This window comes from Natator depressus, chromosome 26 (genome assembly GCF_965152275.1).
Source record: "Natator depressus isolate rNatDep1 chromosome 26, rNatDep2.hap1, whole genome shotgun sequence".
NCBI lineage: Eukaryota > Metazoa > Chordata > Testudines > Cheloniidae > Natator > Natator depressus.
The window spans coordinates 10,753,963-10,772,028 of record NC_134259.1 but is presented as its reverse complement, the minus strand read 5'-3'; the positions used below and the strand labels follow the sequence as shown (position 1 = coordinate 10,772,028).

At 40.1% G+C, this 18,066-nt stretch overlaps 1 protein-coding gene across 1 annotated transcript in view; it reads left to right on the top strand.

The window, feature by feature from the left end:
- GFPT1 (glutamine--fructose-6-phosphate transaminase 1) overlaps positions 1-17,373 on the top strand; it is a 51,046-nt gene extending 33,673 nt beyond the window's left edge. Inside the window, exons 9-19 of the mRNA XM_074940210.1 lie at positions 465-570; positions 1,712-1,875; positions 2,293-2,388; positions 2,761-2,858; positions 4,192-4,312; positions 6,651-6,808; positions 9,552-9,666; positions 10,048-10,175; positions 10,846-11,013; positions 11,662-11,823; positions 13,142-17,373. Coding sequence (XP_074796311.1) covers positions 465-570; positions 1,712-1,875; positions 2,293-2,388; positions 2,761-2,858; positions 4,192-4,312; positions 6,651-6,808; positions 9,552-9,666; positions 10,048-10,175; positions 10,846-11,013; positions 11,662-11,823; positions 13,142-13,186 — 1,361 coding nt within the window. The 3' untranslated portion in view covers positions 13,187-17,373. The remainder of the gene's footprint in view (positions 1-464; positions 571-1,711; positions 1,876-2,292; positions 2,389-2,760; positions 2,859-4,191; positions 4,313-6,650; positions 6,809-9,551; positions 9,667-10,047; positions 10,176-10,845; positions 11,014-11,661; positions 11,824-13,141) is intronic.
- The last annotated feature ends 693 nt before the right edge of the window (positions 17,374-18,066 follow it).

Sequence of the window (18,066 nt, the reverse complement as noted above, 5' to 3'; positions counted from 1 at the left end):
GAGTGAACAAATATTGGTATCTTACAAATATGAAACTTTGTGAAATGATTTTTGAGTCATTTTTCAGAGTAGAATCGTACAGAGACTTCCTAGTTTAGTTCTTCTAGTTTGTTTATGGAGAACTTCAATACAAGTATGGAACATATCTATAGTATGTTTAATGTCAAGTTAGAGTTAAGCCAAAAAGCTTTCAGTGCCGTATAAGCAAACTAAGAAAGGGCTCGAGAATGGGAACAAATAATACGTGACCCAGAGAAAATAGAAAATCCCGAATTGCTTTTGCTAAGCCTATTTTCCATGGGTGTTAAATTGACTGTAGCCCCTTGACTTTCAACCAAAATGTCAAGTGTTCAAAAGCATGCTTCATGTTGGTGCTGTGATCAAGATTGACACACTTCAGCGTGCATTCTTTACTGTGGAAGCGTGTGCGACACTGGTTGCTAGTACCGTGTATAACGTTACAGGTAAAGACAAGAAAGGAAGCTGCAGCCTCTCCCGTATCGACAGCACCACCTGTCTTTTCCCTGTTGAGGAGAAAGCTGTGGAGTACTACTTCGCTTCTGATGCGAGGTGAGAGTCTTCAGCGCCTTGTAGTGGGTTCCAAGACCGTCGTCGACATGCCCTTTAAATTCAGAGCCCTAATGTGTAACCTGGGTTACAACTGTTGCGTTATCAGTACTTAGCAAAGGGTGTGTAACGACTTTCATAGTGTCTTACAAACATCAGCTAGATGTCACATACTTGCCATTCATAAATTGCGTGCCCCCCTCTACTGATGGCGGGGAGGGGGTGAAAGGGAGCTTAAATAAGACTTTGTTAAAGAAATGAAAGCTTATATTATTACTGTGGCATTGTCCTGGTACAAGTTCTTCAGTTAATATGATTCCAGAGGTGAGCAATGGGAATCTTGTGAAGACAGTGGCCTAAATTAAAAAGACAGACCCAGAAATTATCAGGAGAGTTGTGTAGTTCTTCGAAAGACTCTGTGCATGTCTAATTCCCTGTATCCCCTAAAAAGTCTTTTATGTTAACCTTACTGGAGGCTAAAAGAGAATGGTAAAAAACTAACCTTGTTGAACCCTTGGTGAAACCGTCGGTCTTTAGCATGTTAGTAAAGTAACAATGTTTGTTCCAGAAACACATGTAAGTGTGACCATAACTGACTTCTGCAGCTCCTTTCATCTGAGGGTTTTGAAGAGTTTTACACATTCAGCCTTAGGATACCCATGTGTCTTATCCCCTTTTTTACAGAGAGATTAAGTGACTTGCCCAAGGCCATTTTTATGCTAGGTAAACAGGGTTAACTATAACCAGCTGGTGTATTTAAATATGGTTTGCCCTGTCCAAAGACGTGTTTAGGGACACGGGCAGGTTTAAAATCACATCAGTTAAAAGCTTGTATTTTCAAACCTATTTTTCTGGTGTAAAAATGGCCCAAGTCAACAGCAGAGGTGGGAACAGAATCCAGTAATGCTGGTTCCCAGTCCACGGCTTGCAGTGATTAGACTACACTGTTGCATAATTCACTTTGCCTAAGGAATTCATAGAGATTTCTTAAAGTGGGGCCTTAAATTAATCTAATAGTGACACACTAAAAAGTGAACTGTGCAACTTCTTTAAATAAATGGCACCTTCGATTATGGACTCAGCTCTAGCCCTCATCCCCTTTGTGAAGTAGTGTCCTATGGCAACTGGTCTCTTTTCTTTATAGTGCTGTCATTGAGCACACCAACAGAGTGATTTTCCTTGAAGACGATGACGTAGCAGCTGTGGTGGACGGTCGTCTTTCTATCCACCGGATCAAACGCACAGCAGGCGACCACCCTGGGCGTGCGGTCCAGACCCTGCAGATGGAACTTCAGCAGATCATGAAGGGTAAAAGTTCTTCACCATTTCCTCCATTTAAATATGGGGCCATTCCCTGCCATCGGGAACCGGTGGTTTAATAACCAACACTGTGGCGCTGAGGATTCTCTCTCTCATTCAGAAGCATCCCTTGTTTCCCAGATTGGTCCCCAAGAACTTGCCATTTTGGATCAGCCCATGAGTCCATCGAGTCCGGTGTCTGATCTCCAGCAGTGACTAATTCCTGATGCTTTGGTGAAAGGTGAAATAACAGCATCATGCACCTTTCCTGTGACACAGTCATGTACAGGAGTGAGAAAAATCACTCCAGACCATTCTGACAAACAGCATGTTCGCTCCCATGTGTTCACCTGTTCATTGTATTAATGGTATAAAGAAGTTTCCATTGTGTGCATGTGTGGTTTTTTGTTTTTGTTTTTTTTTTAGGTAACTTCAGTTCATTTATGCAGAAGGAAATTTTTGAGCAACCAGAATCTGTTGTTAACACAATGAGAGGAAGAGTCAACTTTGATGACTACACTGGTAATTTAAATTAATCCTTTTACAGTTTTAAATCCAGTGCCTGCCAAATTTGGGGTGGTGTGGTGTAGAGTAGAGTAGATTAGATGTGTGGCCTAAGAGAAGGAAGTCCTATATCTATGTAAGAGGAAGTGCCGTTACGTAGAAGGGGCCTTCTATAGCTGTGTCAGGAGAGTTCATTCTCTCTGCTTGACAAACTTGCCAAAGCCATATGATGGCTTCTACTATGTGGGCACCTTCTTTGCTAGAAGGAGACTGAGGCTCTCCAGCTCTTTTAACCTAAGAGGATACAGAGCTATCAGAGGGGCCCCGGAGATCAGTGTGTTATGTGTGTCTTGAGCGACTTGGCCATTGTTACTTTTTCATCCGTGACAGTGAATCTGGGCGGGTTGAAGGATCACATCAAGGAGATTCAGCGGTGTCGACGTTTAATCCTGATTGCTTGTGGGACAAGTTACCATGCCGGAGTTGCGGTAAGTGGTTGTCACTATTTCCTTGCAAACCTTGGCTGAATTAGCTGCTGGTATTATGTATATTGAGTTAGTTGTACTATAGAAATATATACTCTGGGGCCAGATTTTCAATGGTGTTTTAAGGAGCCCAAGTCCCTGTGACTTTGAGTGCCCAAGTCACTTTTGAAAATTGAACTTAAGTGCTTATGAAAATTTTACCTGTAGTTTTTTTATTCTTATAGAAAACTTCTGAAAACAAAACTTCTTATCATATGGTAAAATTAGCAAGGAAAGGGACAAAGTAATAATAGCGAGAAGGCTTCAGAAAGTTAAAAGCTGCCCGAGGGGCACATCTGACTTGCTCCTTTGCCATTTATATACGTTCTAGGGTTTGTTCAGGGGAAGTTCAATGGCTTGTGTTGTACAGGAGGTCAGACTAGATGATCACAGTGGTTCCATCAGGCCTTGGAATCTAGGATTGTGCAGGCTTTGATGGAACATTATCAGAGAGAGCCATTCACAATGCAGTGGTTCTACTTTATGCCACAGCGTTTCATAAACACTTGCAGATTCAGGGCCGAGTTCAAACCATGTGTAACCCTGCTCCTCTGAGATACGATATAATTGCGGGGCACAAAGGTACGGCTCTTATTCAAACATCGTTGGGTCGCAGCAGGATAGCCCCTATGCCTGGGATTCAGGAGGCTCCATAAATTTGCTAAGGAATTAAATTTTTTTTAAGGATGATAGTACGTTTAAAAAAAATCAAACTTAAACTGAGCTGCATTAAATTAGTTCATGAGAACCTGAAAATGAAACGGACGCTCATCTGGCTAGTTTCATGATCCAGGGTAAGGGTCCCTATGCCAAGGGGCTGTTTGTGTCTTCTGTACTTGTACAGCACAGTGGGGTTCAGGTCTATGGCTGAAATAGGTTTTCAGTTTTGCCCCGGTACGGAGTAGTGCTTCGGGGATGCTTCAGTAATGTTGTTTCCTAATGAATGCCCAGGTTGGAGTCTATACGTCCTCTTCAGGCAGGTTGCACTCAAGCAGATTTTGTAAAATAACTTGACTTTTTTTAAACAATTTTTGATATAAGCAGCTGTGTGGTGTTTGTCAATAGTACTTTCTCTACTCCAGTTTGTGGGTCTGTCCCTATAGATCTTTTTGCAGTGTCCAGGTCATAAGTAACCTTTCTTATTACTGGTCTAGTGAATAGTCTTTGGTTATATTTTCATTAACCTGCATAATGGTATTTTGACTGTAATATTTCCCAGTGCTTGGCAATTTGAAGGCTGCTTTTGTTAAAATGTGTTTAAACACATTGTAACTTCCTGACGTCTCTATTTTACCAGACTCGTCAAGTGCTAGAAGAATTGACTGAATTGCCTGTTATGGTTGAACTAGCCAGTGACTTTTTGGACAGAAACACTCCAGTCTTCAGAGATGACGTCTGCTTTTTTATCAGCCAGTCAGGTAGGGTCACGCCTGTACTACTAAGGAGAAATCCATAGGACCAGATTCTGCTGTCGGAGAGTAGGATTGCATGGGGTGTACACCACTGTAGAAATTGGCCCATAGAGACGGAAAGGCTCATCTCATCTATCTTCATACCAGTGCGGGATTGATTCCTACTGTACGTGTACTCGTGTGTGTTGTCTAGTCCAGTCGCAAATGTGGCAAAAATCGTTGTACCCTTTCTGGAGAGAACTTTTCCCCAGCCTAATAAAATAGAACTTGCTCTCGTGTGGAATATCAGGTTAAACACTGCTACATTTCCCCTTTTTAAATGTTTTCTTATTGTTCCTTTAAACAAACCACTATAGGGGCCTTATCCAGTAGCTTTTGAAATCCATCAGGTCCAGAGAGAGAAATGAAATGCATAATTTAATGCAGAAATCATTATACAAGAATATATAAAATAATAAATCACCCATTGGAATGGAGCATATGCTAAAACACACCCTTAGGCTAAAGAATAAATGGTCTCCTTAGTGGGCTACATTACACTGAAACCAGATGAATACATTTTTAATATTATACGGCACTTGCAACAAAACAAGGGTGATTATTTCTTTCCCAATATGCCTTTTCATATTAAAGTTCAAGGTAACAGGACACCACAAAAGAGAATAGTGGGTTTTTTTCCTTCTTTCCCATCACTATATGCTAGGGGAAAAAAGGCAGTGAAATTAAATTGTGTTATCAAAATAAAAAAAACCACCAGTGGCAAATTTAAAATACTAATAAATTCTTAGTCAGTCAGTGGGGTTTTCTGGTAGTAAAGATTAACTTGTTTCAGCAGTGTGTTTCCTGGGTGTATGTGCTGACAATTTAATCCTTCAGCCAGTTTGACTATCCCAACTTTCACTCACGTTTTCTCTAGGAACAACGCCCTCTGTTTCTAACACGGTTCGTGTTTGTGAGTGCACCATAGGCCCACGCGTCCCCTTGAAATTTGGATGTAACCAAGATACAGGATTCCTCTGAGATCTGCATTATTCTTGCTGTCTCGTGAGAGCAGAATACTGCTGAATATCTCCAGATGCTAGAAAACCAAAGTAAATGTTAAGGTCACAAATACCCCTCCCTAAATAGTTGCTTTAGCCTTTTAAAAATTCTTCAGTCTGGTGGTGATCTAAGCATTATAGCATGCAGACAAGGATTTCTGAATATTGCTACATCATAGTAAAAGTAGAATCTACTGATTTAATCTTATTTTTATTAGTTCTTGATGCAACTTACACTGTACAGATACAGTTAGAGAGAATGCTCCTTGGGGTATTATTTATTAACACATTCCAGTAAGACATGGCAAAATTAAGGAATTTTTCTTTCTAATATTGTCTCTGGGGCTTAGCTCTGTGTGCAATAGAAGTGGATCATCAATACAATTTTCTCCTTAGTTGAATCAAGTTGTTCAGAGGCTGTAAATAGCTACAGAATTGTCACACTTTGTCTCCAAAGAAGCCCTGACTCTCTTCTTCCCCTCTGATGTAAACAATTGACGGAGCCAGCCCCATTTCATATAGCGTACACCCTTGGCCTTTGAGATATTACTTTTAAAAGGGTTAAAATTGCATGGCATTTAAGCCAGACCCAGGCCAGATTGTGTGACCAGAATACCCCTGCCCTTAGGCCAGACCCATAGTTTTCAACAGGCGATAGGTACAAAACCATGTATTTTAGGGGAAAGGAAATTTCTGGAGGAAACAACCAAAAATGTAGTTTTGACAGATTGCAGCAAAACTTTGTAATAAAGAATATTCGAGGCATTGGGGGGGGGGGGGGGGGTTAATAAGGATCCAAATATGACTAGGAATAAGTACGATCTTACGGGCCGAACTCCTCCCCTCCTCGCTTTTAGAGTTTGTTGGCAGTAGATAATTTTGAACTGGTGCATAGCAGGGTGTTATAAACTGTATGACATTTATCCTTTGCATCGAATTGTTAACGTGGTTTAAGATATTGCATAGTTAGTATACTTGGTCCAAATTAACTTGCAGCTATACGTATATTAAATAATTTGATGAAGTATAGTGTGAATGACTAATAACCAAGGCAAAAGAGATCTATTTTCATTATAATTTCCAAGACATTTACCATTCCTGCTGAACACTTTCCATTACACTAAAAACTAATGGCAGTCCAAGCATAGGGTAATTGTTGATCTCCTTCAGACCCAAATATTGCAAACTACAGTGTCATCCTGAAACTTCCACTGACCTATTTGACTTTCAGTGTCCTCCAGTGCTTGTAACGATCTTGTCTATAACTGAACTTAAATTGTGACCATGTAAATTAATCTTTGCAGGCGAGACAGCAGATACTTTGATGGGTCTTCGGTACTGTAAGGAAAGAGGAGCCCTCACTGTAGGAATAACTAATACCGTGGGCAGCTCCATATCCAGGGAGACAGACTGCGGTGTCCATATCAACGCAGGACCAGAGATTGGTGTGGCCAGCACGAAGGTGACTACCAAATAGATAGTTCTCGCATTCATTTAAAGTATAGTGGACTGTGCTTTTTATTCTAACTGAAGGTCTTCAACTATACGTAGACTGCATGGTACTTCACATTGTGAGATTTTAGCAGTTTCTGCATATTCAAAAAAAACCCTCCCAGCTGTGTTTGTAGTAGTTTGTCTTATTCAATTTGTACTGACTTCCACTGAGCCACAGAATGCTGTGATGGAATTAGTCTGAATATTTTAAGTCCGGGAACAAAGCAAACTCATTCTTTGATCCAAGGATATGTAGATTTTAAAAAAAAACAACTATTTAAAGAACAATAAGGCTTATTAGTTTCTAAAATCAAGCATTTTATTTTAAACTGTTTCGATCTTAGTACATGAGTCAGAGCAATTAAAAATAAGAGCTAAAATTGCTCTGTACACAACAGGAAATCTGATTATATACATTGCCTATAACATATCTATTGTACAGCCTACCTGTGCATTTTTAAGGGAATCAGGGAGTTTTAACAGAAGGAAAGAAAGAGAATCATGCTGCTAACACACAAAGTGGAACACCTTGTTACTACTTGGGTGGCTAACCACCATCTTGCTTTTCCTTCCAAATCTGTCCATATTTAAAGAGACCAGTAGTTTATTTTTTATAGAAAAAGTTAGTGGAACCCTATTTTTATTTAAGCTTGCTTAAAATGTGCTAATTTAGTGGCTCTTGGCACATGTACAATCCAGATTCTGCAGTAATCATTCAAGTTGATGGAGTTACACCTGTAGAAGTGAAAGGAGAATCAGTCCTGTTAACATTAAAATCATATTGTGATCCACTTAGTATTTCCTCTAATCCCTCCTGCAGTTAAGACTTCCCAGCTGCCTCTTCAGGGACTCTTCCATGAAACGAGAGATGTAAATCAAATTATACCATGCTGGGACTGCAGTGGACTAACAAGTTCCAAATTTGAGAACCCCCATTAACCTCCATGTGTTCAGCCCCTTCCCCTTAAAACCAAATGCTGTGATATTACAAGGAAAGAGAAGGTCGCTGCATAATTCACACTGAAGGCAGCGGTCTTAGCCCTTGGTAGACACTTTTACATCTCTACTCTTCCTGTTCTGTGTGGCAGTTACAGCTTGTATATCCCCTTCATGCTCATACAATACCTGCCCAATCTTTCACTTGGGCTGAATAAGAGAAACACGTTTGAGAAAATGAAGGAGGTTTCCTCTAACTGTTAGACAAGGAGGAACAGGCTTATTTACCCCACAAACTGCTCTCTCAGGTTAGTTTACAGAGCTGGTTGGCAGAAAATGTTTTGAAAGTTTTTCTGGTTTTTGTCAGGGCAAAAGTTTGCAACATTTCTCTCATAGTGTGCTCTAGGTCACAAAAAAGAGGATTAATTGTCTGAATTATCCCAATGAAAGGAAATAGCTTCACTTAATGGCATACTAAGAGTAGTAATTTAAGTAAGTAGCCTTTTTTTTTTTATATAAAGTGCATAGCTGTCTACTAACTATGGGGTATAGTTGACCAAGGTACAGTGTAAGATGCTGCAGTTGCTTGATAAAGTACTTCTGCTCTGTGAAATCTGCTTTGGTTTAGGAGAGAGATGATGTCAATCTGCTACATAAATTCAGCCAAAAACAACAGTTGAGTTTTTAACAGTTCACTGGGGAATTTGGTCATGGAAAATTCACGACTCTCTTGCAAAAACTCCTGTGAGCTATTTGTCCCTAGGCTGTTTTCACATTGCCAACACTGGACTGTTTGTAGGTCACTGAAAACGTATTTTCTCTCTAGTGATGCTGAGGCTTACCTGTATGTGGTGTAGTTCCAACAAAGACAGACTGATAACTAATGGTCAGCAATAGAAGACATTGCTCAGAAAATCCAATTTGAGAACATAAGAATCTGCTGGTGACAGAAAAAAATCCAAGCACTGTTAACTGTACCAGTTAATATAAAAGAGCAACGTTAACCTTCAACTGTATGCTGCTAAGTGCGATGGTGGTAGGGTCTTACATATAAAACTAAGCAAATTAGTTGATAAACTTGTTTTCCATAAATGATGATGGATGCATAGTTATAAAATTTTTCTTTGTGCGAACTTTAGATAGCAGAATCAAGAAATGTATTTAACTATGTAGTAGTAGAATGTCTGACTAGCAAAAAGTCAACACAGGCCACCCCATTGATATTATATTACACCTTTCTTTCAAGGATTTCACAGATTAAAAGAACTCCCACGCTACTGAAGCAGAAGCTTGTTTAGGGATAATTACATTCATTTGAAAATTTAGCTAGCGAAGGTGCACATAGTTTTAAGTCCTGGTTTGCTCTGCAGCCAGAAATGCAAGTTATCTGTCCGACCCTTTGTAAAATGTTGGGTTTTACTTTATTATACAGTTTAGGAAAGATGTAAAAAGCTCAATCTGCATTTCCCGGGCTCATGCTGTGCGGTTAAATATTTACCTTACGTTGCTTGTAGTTGAGCAGTCCTCCTCTTTAATTAGAAGAAGTCAGTTAAAAATTGCAAGATGAGATTGTTCACTGATATCTACAAAAGCCAGGCTAGGGGAAACATTTGTTAATCAAATTCTTTGGATTGAAATATCTTGATTAAACTCTCAGGACAAGAATACAAAAAAATTTTAGGCAAAAATTCTTAATCCTCACAATCATAGTCAATCAAGTAATGTCTTATATGCTTCTAAACATGATGGCATTTATCTCTGTCTCTCCTCTTTAGGCCTACACTAGCCAGTTTGTTTCTCTGGTGATGTTTGCCCTCATGATGTGTGATGATAGGATTTCTATGCAAGAAAGACGCAAAGAAATCATGCGTGGTCTAAAGGTCCTACCAGGTATGAAGCATCTTTTCTTAAAATTGCATTTACACTCTTGTTGCCGACTGAAAGTCATCTCGTGGTGGAGGGCCGGCACAAGATCTATGCAGCGTTTCAGTCCCACTGAAAAATAGGGCATCAGGGCACGATGAAGACAGCTGGTATATCCACATTTCAGTGTGAACTTTGGACCTGATTCTCATTCAGAAGCATCCATTGGCAGAGCAGTGTAAAGGGGCTTTGGTGCAGGGGGGGGAACAGGCTCAATAAATTACCGCTGTAAAGTTGCAGTTAATATTGAGGGAAGGCAAACGTGTTGGTTTGCTCCTGGTACTGAGTAAATGTGTGTGTCTGTCTCTTTAGTGTTGGATTAACCCTTTGCCTCTTCCTAATTAATAGACTTGATTAAAGAAGTGCTGAGCATGGATGATGAGATCCAGAAACTGGCCACGGAGCTTTACCATCAGAAGTCGGTCTTGATTATGGGACGTGGCTATCACTATGCTACGTGTCTGGAGGGAGCTTTGGTAAGGAGTCAAACTGCCTTTGGCAGAGCTGGATGATAAATGCATCCCCACTGGCACTTACAATCCTCAGATCCAAGTTATGAGCTTATTAACCCTCATTGCCTTCCATTAATGCTGGATAGGCCTTTTACTTTTCCAATCATGGTGTTACTGCCCTAAAGCTATGCCATTGGCTGAGTTCCTTTAAATGATTGCAGGGTTGTTTTTCCAAGAGTGCTCAGTACCTATGTAATTGGGGCCAGATTTAAAAACTGACCAGCACACCCTATAGTGTCCATTGAAGATCTGGCCTGTGTCGTGTCTTCAGCAGGAGTTACATGCTGCTACTATTGACACTTAATATTTCCTTTTCAAGCCATAATACAAACATTAAGCCTTAGTGCTCCTGGGAAGGTCGGTCGGTCTTATCCATTTTACAGAGAGACACTCACCTAGTGACAAGGGCGGGTGTGGATATAGAACCCAGGAGGGCTGAGGGCCTCTGAGCCACTTGACACAGATTTCAGCCTGCATGAGTTCACAAATAAACTACCTCCACGTTCCAGGGGAAGGGTGATTAACTACAGAGCTAGTTTATGCATCATCATAGGAAGAAACACGTCCCTATACGTGTTCTGAACAAGGGCCAGACGGTAGCTTGATTAACAGGGCTATCCTTCTTCCTCTCTAGAAAATAAAAGAAATCACATACATGCACTCCGAAGGCATAATGGCTGGTGAGCTGAAGCATGGTCCCCTCGCCCTGGTAGACAAATTGATGCCTGTTATCATGATCATCATGAGGGACCATACCTATGCTAAGTGCCAGAATGCTCTCCAACAGGTTATAGCACGGCAGGTGAGTAATTGGAGATGGACGTGAATGGTATCATCCTAAGTGTAGAAGTTCAAATTGTTACCTTCATCGCTAAAAAACTCAAAAAATGTTAAGATTTGGATCGCTAGATCTACTGTAAGCAGTTTTGCGGTTCCTTTGTGGGATTTTAGAATGCCAGTTCAAGTCCAGCAGTAACAACTTGATTACCATCTAATGACTGTTGGGTAGTCTCAGGCCAGTTAGAGTTACTGCCTAAAAACTGCACTCTGAAGTCAATAGTCTGTTGGGGCTTTTAAGTGTCAGTTTCTACAAGATACCGAAAGGTAATAGTCTAGATTATGGCTTAAAGAGGTTTATCTTGAAATTCCAAAACAAGATAATGCATCATCTTTTGTGAAGACTGCTGCAATTTTTTAATATGAAATAGTTCTCTCGATGTGGAAGTTCTATCTAAGTAATGAAGGAAAATGCAGGTGAGGCTCAAAGTTTTTTTTTTTTAAAAGCAATATATGGCAAATGTAAAATACTATTGCTATTCTAGATTATTTTTAAGTGAAAGGTTCCTGCCCTTCTTGAGATCGGTGGGAGTTTTGCCAGGGATTTCAACAGAAGCAAGAAGGGGCCTTATCAGACAAGCTTTCTGGAGCATTGTGTATCTGACTCTTCCAGGGGCGACCGGTAGTGATTTGTGATAAGGAAGACACAGAGACAATAAATAATAATAAGAGGACAATCAAAGTTCCTCATTCTGTGGACTGTCTGCAGGGAATCCTGAGTGTCATCCCTTTACAGCTTCTGGCTTTCCATCTTGCAGTTCTCAGAGGATATGATGTAAGTACTATATACTGTCCAAAGGACTTACAGTAGATCTATTATACTGAACAGAACCCAATACAGTTCTTTGAACTTACTAGCACCTTTAATCTAAGAGGGTTTTCATGCTTAAGTCAGTGGGGAAACAGTTATGGCCGATAACAGACTTGTTTCCTGCTTTAACTGTTGAATAAACCTCTTCACACACTGCTGGTGGAAGTTAAATCATCCATCCCTTGTTCAAAAAAAAAGACAAACTATGGTTTAGAGATTGCTACAATGCATGTGCCAGAACATTTGGCGAATGCAGTATGCTTCACTCATGAGCTTGATCGCACTCACGGCTGTCGTTTTTGCAGAACACTTCCATAAAGATGTCTGTCCCTCTGCTTTTCTCCCACTCAAGGCATGTCTATACAGAGACCTTGTGCACGGCGAGCCAGGCTGTAAAACTGCACTAGGGACCTTCAGCGCATTATAGCAGGGTCCACACAGCTACTTAATGTGTGGCAGGCTAGAGCACTGTCGATTTACATCCTGGCTTGCCACAAACAAACAAAGTCTTGTGTAGACACTCCTCTCCCCCCCCCCCCCCGAGGGTGCAGAAAAATAAGCTTAATTGTCACTTGAGAAGTTTTCTGATCTATTTACAACAATTCTCTTGGTCGAACTATTTCCAGAGCTCTTAACAAAACTAGAGTGGTCTATTTCCTACTTGCAAACCCTCGTAAAGAACATTTGAAAAATAGTTTCTCAAACTGAAACAGCCACAAATTAATTAGCCTCTTACAGTTTGTATGGCAACTTCCACATTCTCTGCATGTGTGTATATGTTCCATCCGATGAAGTGGGCTGTAGCCCACAAAAGCTTATGCTCTAATAAATTTGTTAGTCTCTAAGGTGCCACAAAATGTGACTTTTTTAGTGCTGTAAGTTCAGACTTGTAAGAGTTAATGAACTTACAAGACATACGTAACTAAATGTACTAGGCAAGTCCAACATTCAGTACAGGGGGTTGTGGTTACATTGATTACCTTTTCAACTAAGGGAGACTGAATAGTTCCCTGCAGTAACTTGTGTCTTCTCCCTCCTTTAAAAGGGAGACTATGTATCTGTGACCAGCTCCTACCCTTTATACCTTAGTTTACACAACACGAATATTTTGAGCTGGTGCAAGAGCAGTTTTGCAAACTGCAACTAATATGAATTTTTTTCCATGACTTGTTTGGACAAAAGCCTTTTAACAGATGCCAGTAAATTTAATATTGTCTTTCATGAAGTGTAAAATAGTGATGTGTGGTCTTACTCACCAAAAATTTTTCTTCTTTTTTTACAGGTTGATTTCCCAAGAAATCTGGCCAAATCTGTAACTGTAGAGTAAAAGCGCACCTGAATCTTAGGGGTATGGGGAAGTAAATGGAGAGACTTTTTGGGTACCAAAATACCTTGATTTTAAAGTCCCCTAGCTCAAATCATCTTTTGTGTATAAAATCACCATAATTGTTACATTAGTGATTGTCAAATTGATTCCATATGCCCTGTCAATAGCTTTGTTTTGTTGAAAGGTGCTCACTAGGAGACTTGGTAATCGTTTGAGGGGCGAGATAATTTAGGTATAAATGAACCTCCCTGATCTATGCAGGTACTTTAGTCAATTGTATGTGCCACCACCTGACATGGAAATTAGAGCTGTAATAGGCCATAAATGAGCACACAGACACGATGGTTTAGAAGAGATTGTGCCCTGTTTACATAAAAAGATTTAAGGAGAGATTCTGATTAGTCACTGGATTTCCCTTTATGTAATTTTGTTAGCGTGCCTAAAATTAGCCTCAAAGAATCTGGTCTATGGCAAATGCCTAGCAACTGACAATCCTGCAGAAACAGTGGGCCAAAATCTGCTGTCAGACAACAGAACTCCAGAGTTGTTGGAGCTCATTCTAAATGAGAGCAGCAGCTGACCCAATATTGGAAGCATGTAATATTCGCAAACAATATCATCCCCTTGTTGTGTGGGAAGAAGGAGAAATCTATTGCTCCCACATGACCATTGCAACACTAAAGAGAATTCCAATTTAGGTGCTGGGTTTATTTTACTGCTGCTGTTAGCAAGTATGATTTGGAACACATACAAGAAACTTGCTCTCAGAACAGGATCCTTGTATGTGCACAAAAAGTTAGTCTGGGCTTGCTACACTTGACAGTGTTTGTCAGGAGAGTTGCAGGGAACGAATGCATGGCTGCTGTTACTTAGTGCTAGTGACAGCAAATAGTTTCAGGGGCATATATGGTTTGGGTTTGAGAATTAGACCAGGAAAATTAACAAAGCTTCATTCACAAGACTATGAACAATATTTTAAGTAGCTTGCATTGGATTAAAAGCAGAAATAGCAAAGGTACCCTGAACTTCAACAAAAGGATGAATGTCATTGGTGGGTTTGAAGTAAACAGCCAGCGTTTATACCCAAGGCATATAAAAGAACATAGGACTGTAAGACTTAAAGTGAAGCCTGTAGCTTATTAATGGAACATGAAGGTCATGCCGCCATATTTAGGGATTTTCTTCTTCACAAGATGTAATATTTTGACCTTGTAGAAGTCTGCTTTACCAGAGGGCCTGTCGAACACGGCTCTCTGAGTATGCTGTAGTCAATTGCTCATACAGGTTCAAAGGACCGTAGCTATAGCAATGCCATCTCCCGTTCTTAAAATTGATATGAACTGAAGTCAATAATGTAAACTTCCTGCATTTTTGTATCTTATTCATAGATTTGTTCCCTGCTTAGTTTTACTGTCTTAGCAAGAGCTTGATTTTTCTTTACATGACAGACTTGAGTACAGCTATTAATGCATTGTATGGGGGCCACGATTCGTGCTGAGCTATTAATCTTGTATTTAGGAATGAAGTAGTAACGGTAGCAATTTAATGCCTACACTATTACAATAGATGCTAATTTCATTAGACACCTCAGCCTGAGCTGACAATTGAGACTTCCCCACAATGATTTACTAACAAGCAACATTTTTTATATAGCCCAGCACTACATGTTAGCTAAAGACAGTTTAATCTTAACCTTCCTCAGCTTATGTTAGTTTCATTTTTAAAAGGGAGGGAGGGAGCTGCTGTTAAACTTGGAAGGGCTGAATGTACTGTGATTCTAATGTAAGGAAGTGAGACCCTTAAAGGGGGAAGCATTCCGAGGTACCCATAGATTTCTGGGAGAGGAATTGATTTGGAGATCTCTTTTTCCCTAATTAACTTGGAAGACGAGCTAGAAGTGCTAGTCTAGGTTTGTACAGATGGGATTTTATTTCAGAAGTAGGATTGCTACATGGTACAAATCCGATTGAGAACATCAAGTGCAGCTATTTTCTTTTGGTAAAGGACCAAAGAAACAGGATACTAAATTAAAGAGCTGTAGGTCTGAGAGTTTCTACAAAGCTGTTTTACCTTGCAATATTTATAAAATCTCAAAGTCACGCATTTACTTTGATAGGATGGACAGCCCCAAAGACTTTACAAAATCAAGCTCGATTGCTTACTAATGAAAATTGCAGAGGAAGAGATTAAACCAGGGAACTACATTAAGGTCCAAAACTCAGCCTGCTAAAATTGAAATGTATGTGACTAGAGTATCAGATATTGCAATGCATAAAAAGAATGTTCTAGAACACACTCACTGTGAAGAATTTTTTTTGAATGATTATGGTAGGATATCCTTAAAGCATCTCATTTTTGCCAATTGCCATGCCAGTGTATACAGGATTTTCTTATCTCGCTAGTTTGATGAAACAATGTTGTTGTCTCCCCCTCCTGCTGCTACCTGGAAGTTTTAGAATGTCTTGTGCTCTCTGAAATGAATGTTTAGATTACTGAGCCAGTAACATTAATTCCTTCCTAACTGATGTATTTAAAAAAATTCATTAGCCCTCTCCTTAATCAAATGCATCGGCTCACACTTGTCTGAAAAGAATTTTTAGTCAGAATGTAGCATATGTTCACTTTTGTTTTAGTGCATAAAGAGTTCAACAATAACTCCTGCTGCTATTCCAAGAGAAGACATTGAAGGTTTCCTACCAATTATTTAACAAATCCAGAGTATTTTTAAACTTACTGAAATATAGAACTAGACAATTTTTCAGACAAAGAACTCTGCTCTTCTCATACAAGTTCACTCCTGGAACTTGATACCAGGGTATACAGTAGCAGAAGCACGGTCACGACTGGAAAAGGTTTAAGCCATTCAATCCTGCTAATCCGCACTGCCCGCTGTTAGAGTATTGCATAAAAGACTGCAAGAGGAGGCAGTGTGTGTGTTTAAAATCTTGCCATATTTACCAGTACAGTGGCACTTAGAGCGTGTCCCATGATTAGTACGCTACGGGTTTTGCCAGGGTAAGGTTTTAACTAGCACCCTCTCTATTTATGGACTAAGTTACTCTGAACTGTACTTTGCTTTTGTGGATATTCTTTGGGCCTCAACTTTTACTGAACAGCAAGACCCAGAGGCAGCAAACCTGGCCTCTATCCTAGTTTAAATTATGTGCCAATAAAGGGGTTGTCCTAAAAACATTTGAACAGTTTTTCAAAGGCAAGATTAACAAATTCCAGTGTAATCCCCACCTAGAAATAATGTCAATATGCTTCTGGCACTGGTGTGTTAAATGAAGTATGCTTGGTTTGCTCAAAGGCAAATTGTGCAATTCATTGCAAAAACGTGGAGGTACACTTTTTAAATTACTATTCAAAGACGGGGGTGGGGGAAGAAGTAGCAGTTTTAAAAATCTTCACCCAACTTGTATTTAAAAACACAGGAGGCAAAATCCATAGGAATGTTTGAAAAACAGAGCCCAATGACTATGTTCCAGAAGCAAGTCTTGTCAAGCCTGGTTACTGGACTGCCAAACTAAAGGGGTATGTGTGTGTGTGTGTGTGTGTGTCTAGTGCACTCAGTGGTGTGACTGTAGCACTTTTAGGACATACCTGAGCTATTTAGCTCAAGTAACAATGTGGCAATACAAGCCCATCCAGGACTTGTGTCCTGCAGCTTCAACTGTGAACGTTATTCAAGCTTGTGCTGACATACCCTGGGACTGGCGATGCCTTTAGTATGGGATGTTGTACAGCCCTTCCCTCCTCCAGAAGTCACCTGCTAGTCCTTCAGAGCACAGGCAGACTGGAAGATGAAGGGGTCTGCGAACAGAGTAAGCCGTGCTAAAGCAGGTTGTGAACGCTTAGTTGTGGCAAAGGTTAGGCCCGAAGCAAGTACCCATTAGACATGGGATCCCTCCCCAGTGTGAGAAAACTGACAGAACACCATTGGTATCTGTCTGAATTGAAAGCTAACTTAGTTTCCTTTCCGTCTTCAGTGGGTGTAAACAGACATTTGAAGTGGCAAATATTACCATTGTTTTCCTTTGCATGTACATATCCAGCTGAGTTGGTTTATGGGGACCATTTGGTATCTTGCTTCCTGTTATATGCTGTCTGCAGAAAATGTTTTAGTTTTGTGTGTCGTATTTTATAATTTGAGTTTTGTATCTCACCCTTTGAATAAAATGAAGTGCCCAACATTAAGTGGAGAGATGTGGTCTTTAGTTAAATCCATCATGTGAAATTTTCTACTGCTAAAACCATCCGTAGAAGGAGCATTATTCTCTAAAAAGTTTTAACTGAATTCAAATATTCATTATATGATTGCAGAGCTCTAAGGCTCCCACTACTGATTTAGGAATACAGCTTGACCCTTAGGGCAGCAGGATGATGGGAATTATCTTGGCATCTGTAACTTCCATGAATGTAGTAATTGCCATACTTAATCAGAAGAGAGTCATCCATCTGCCCCGGCACTCAGTGCTCCAGTTGGAAATATAACAAGCTCCGCAATGGACAGTTATAGAATAAGCTTTCCTAAGGGGCAGGCTTCTCCTAAACCATGTCACTTAGAGATAGATTCATGCCCCAATGCATGAGCATTTTTATCCCTGCCAATCTAACCATGCTCATTATCCATATTTTAATATAGATTTAAAAACCTGAGTTGTAGGTACACAGCCACTGAACTGATTCCAGGAGGTATAACAGTAAAAAAGTTTGTAAATCCAGCAGCAAAATATACCCCATTCCACGTAGAACCTCCCCAGAAGTGACTGATGCTGATTGAATCCTACCATGCTCTTGGCCTCACTGATATCTTGTGACTGAGTTCTAAAGAATGGAGTCAGACCTACTCCAGTTTTGAATTTGTCACCTTTCAGTGG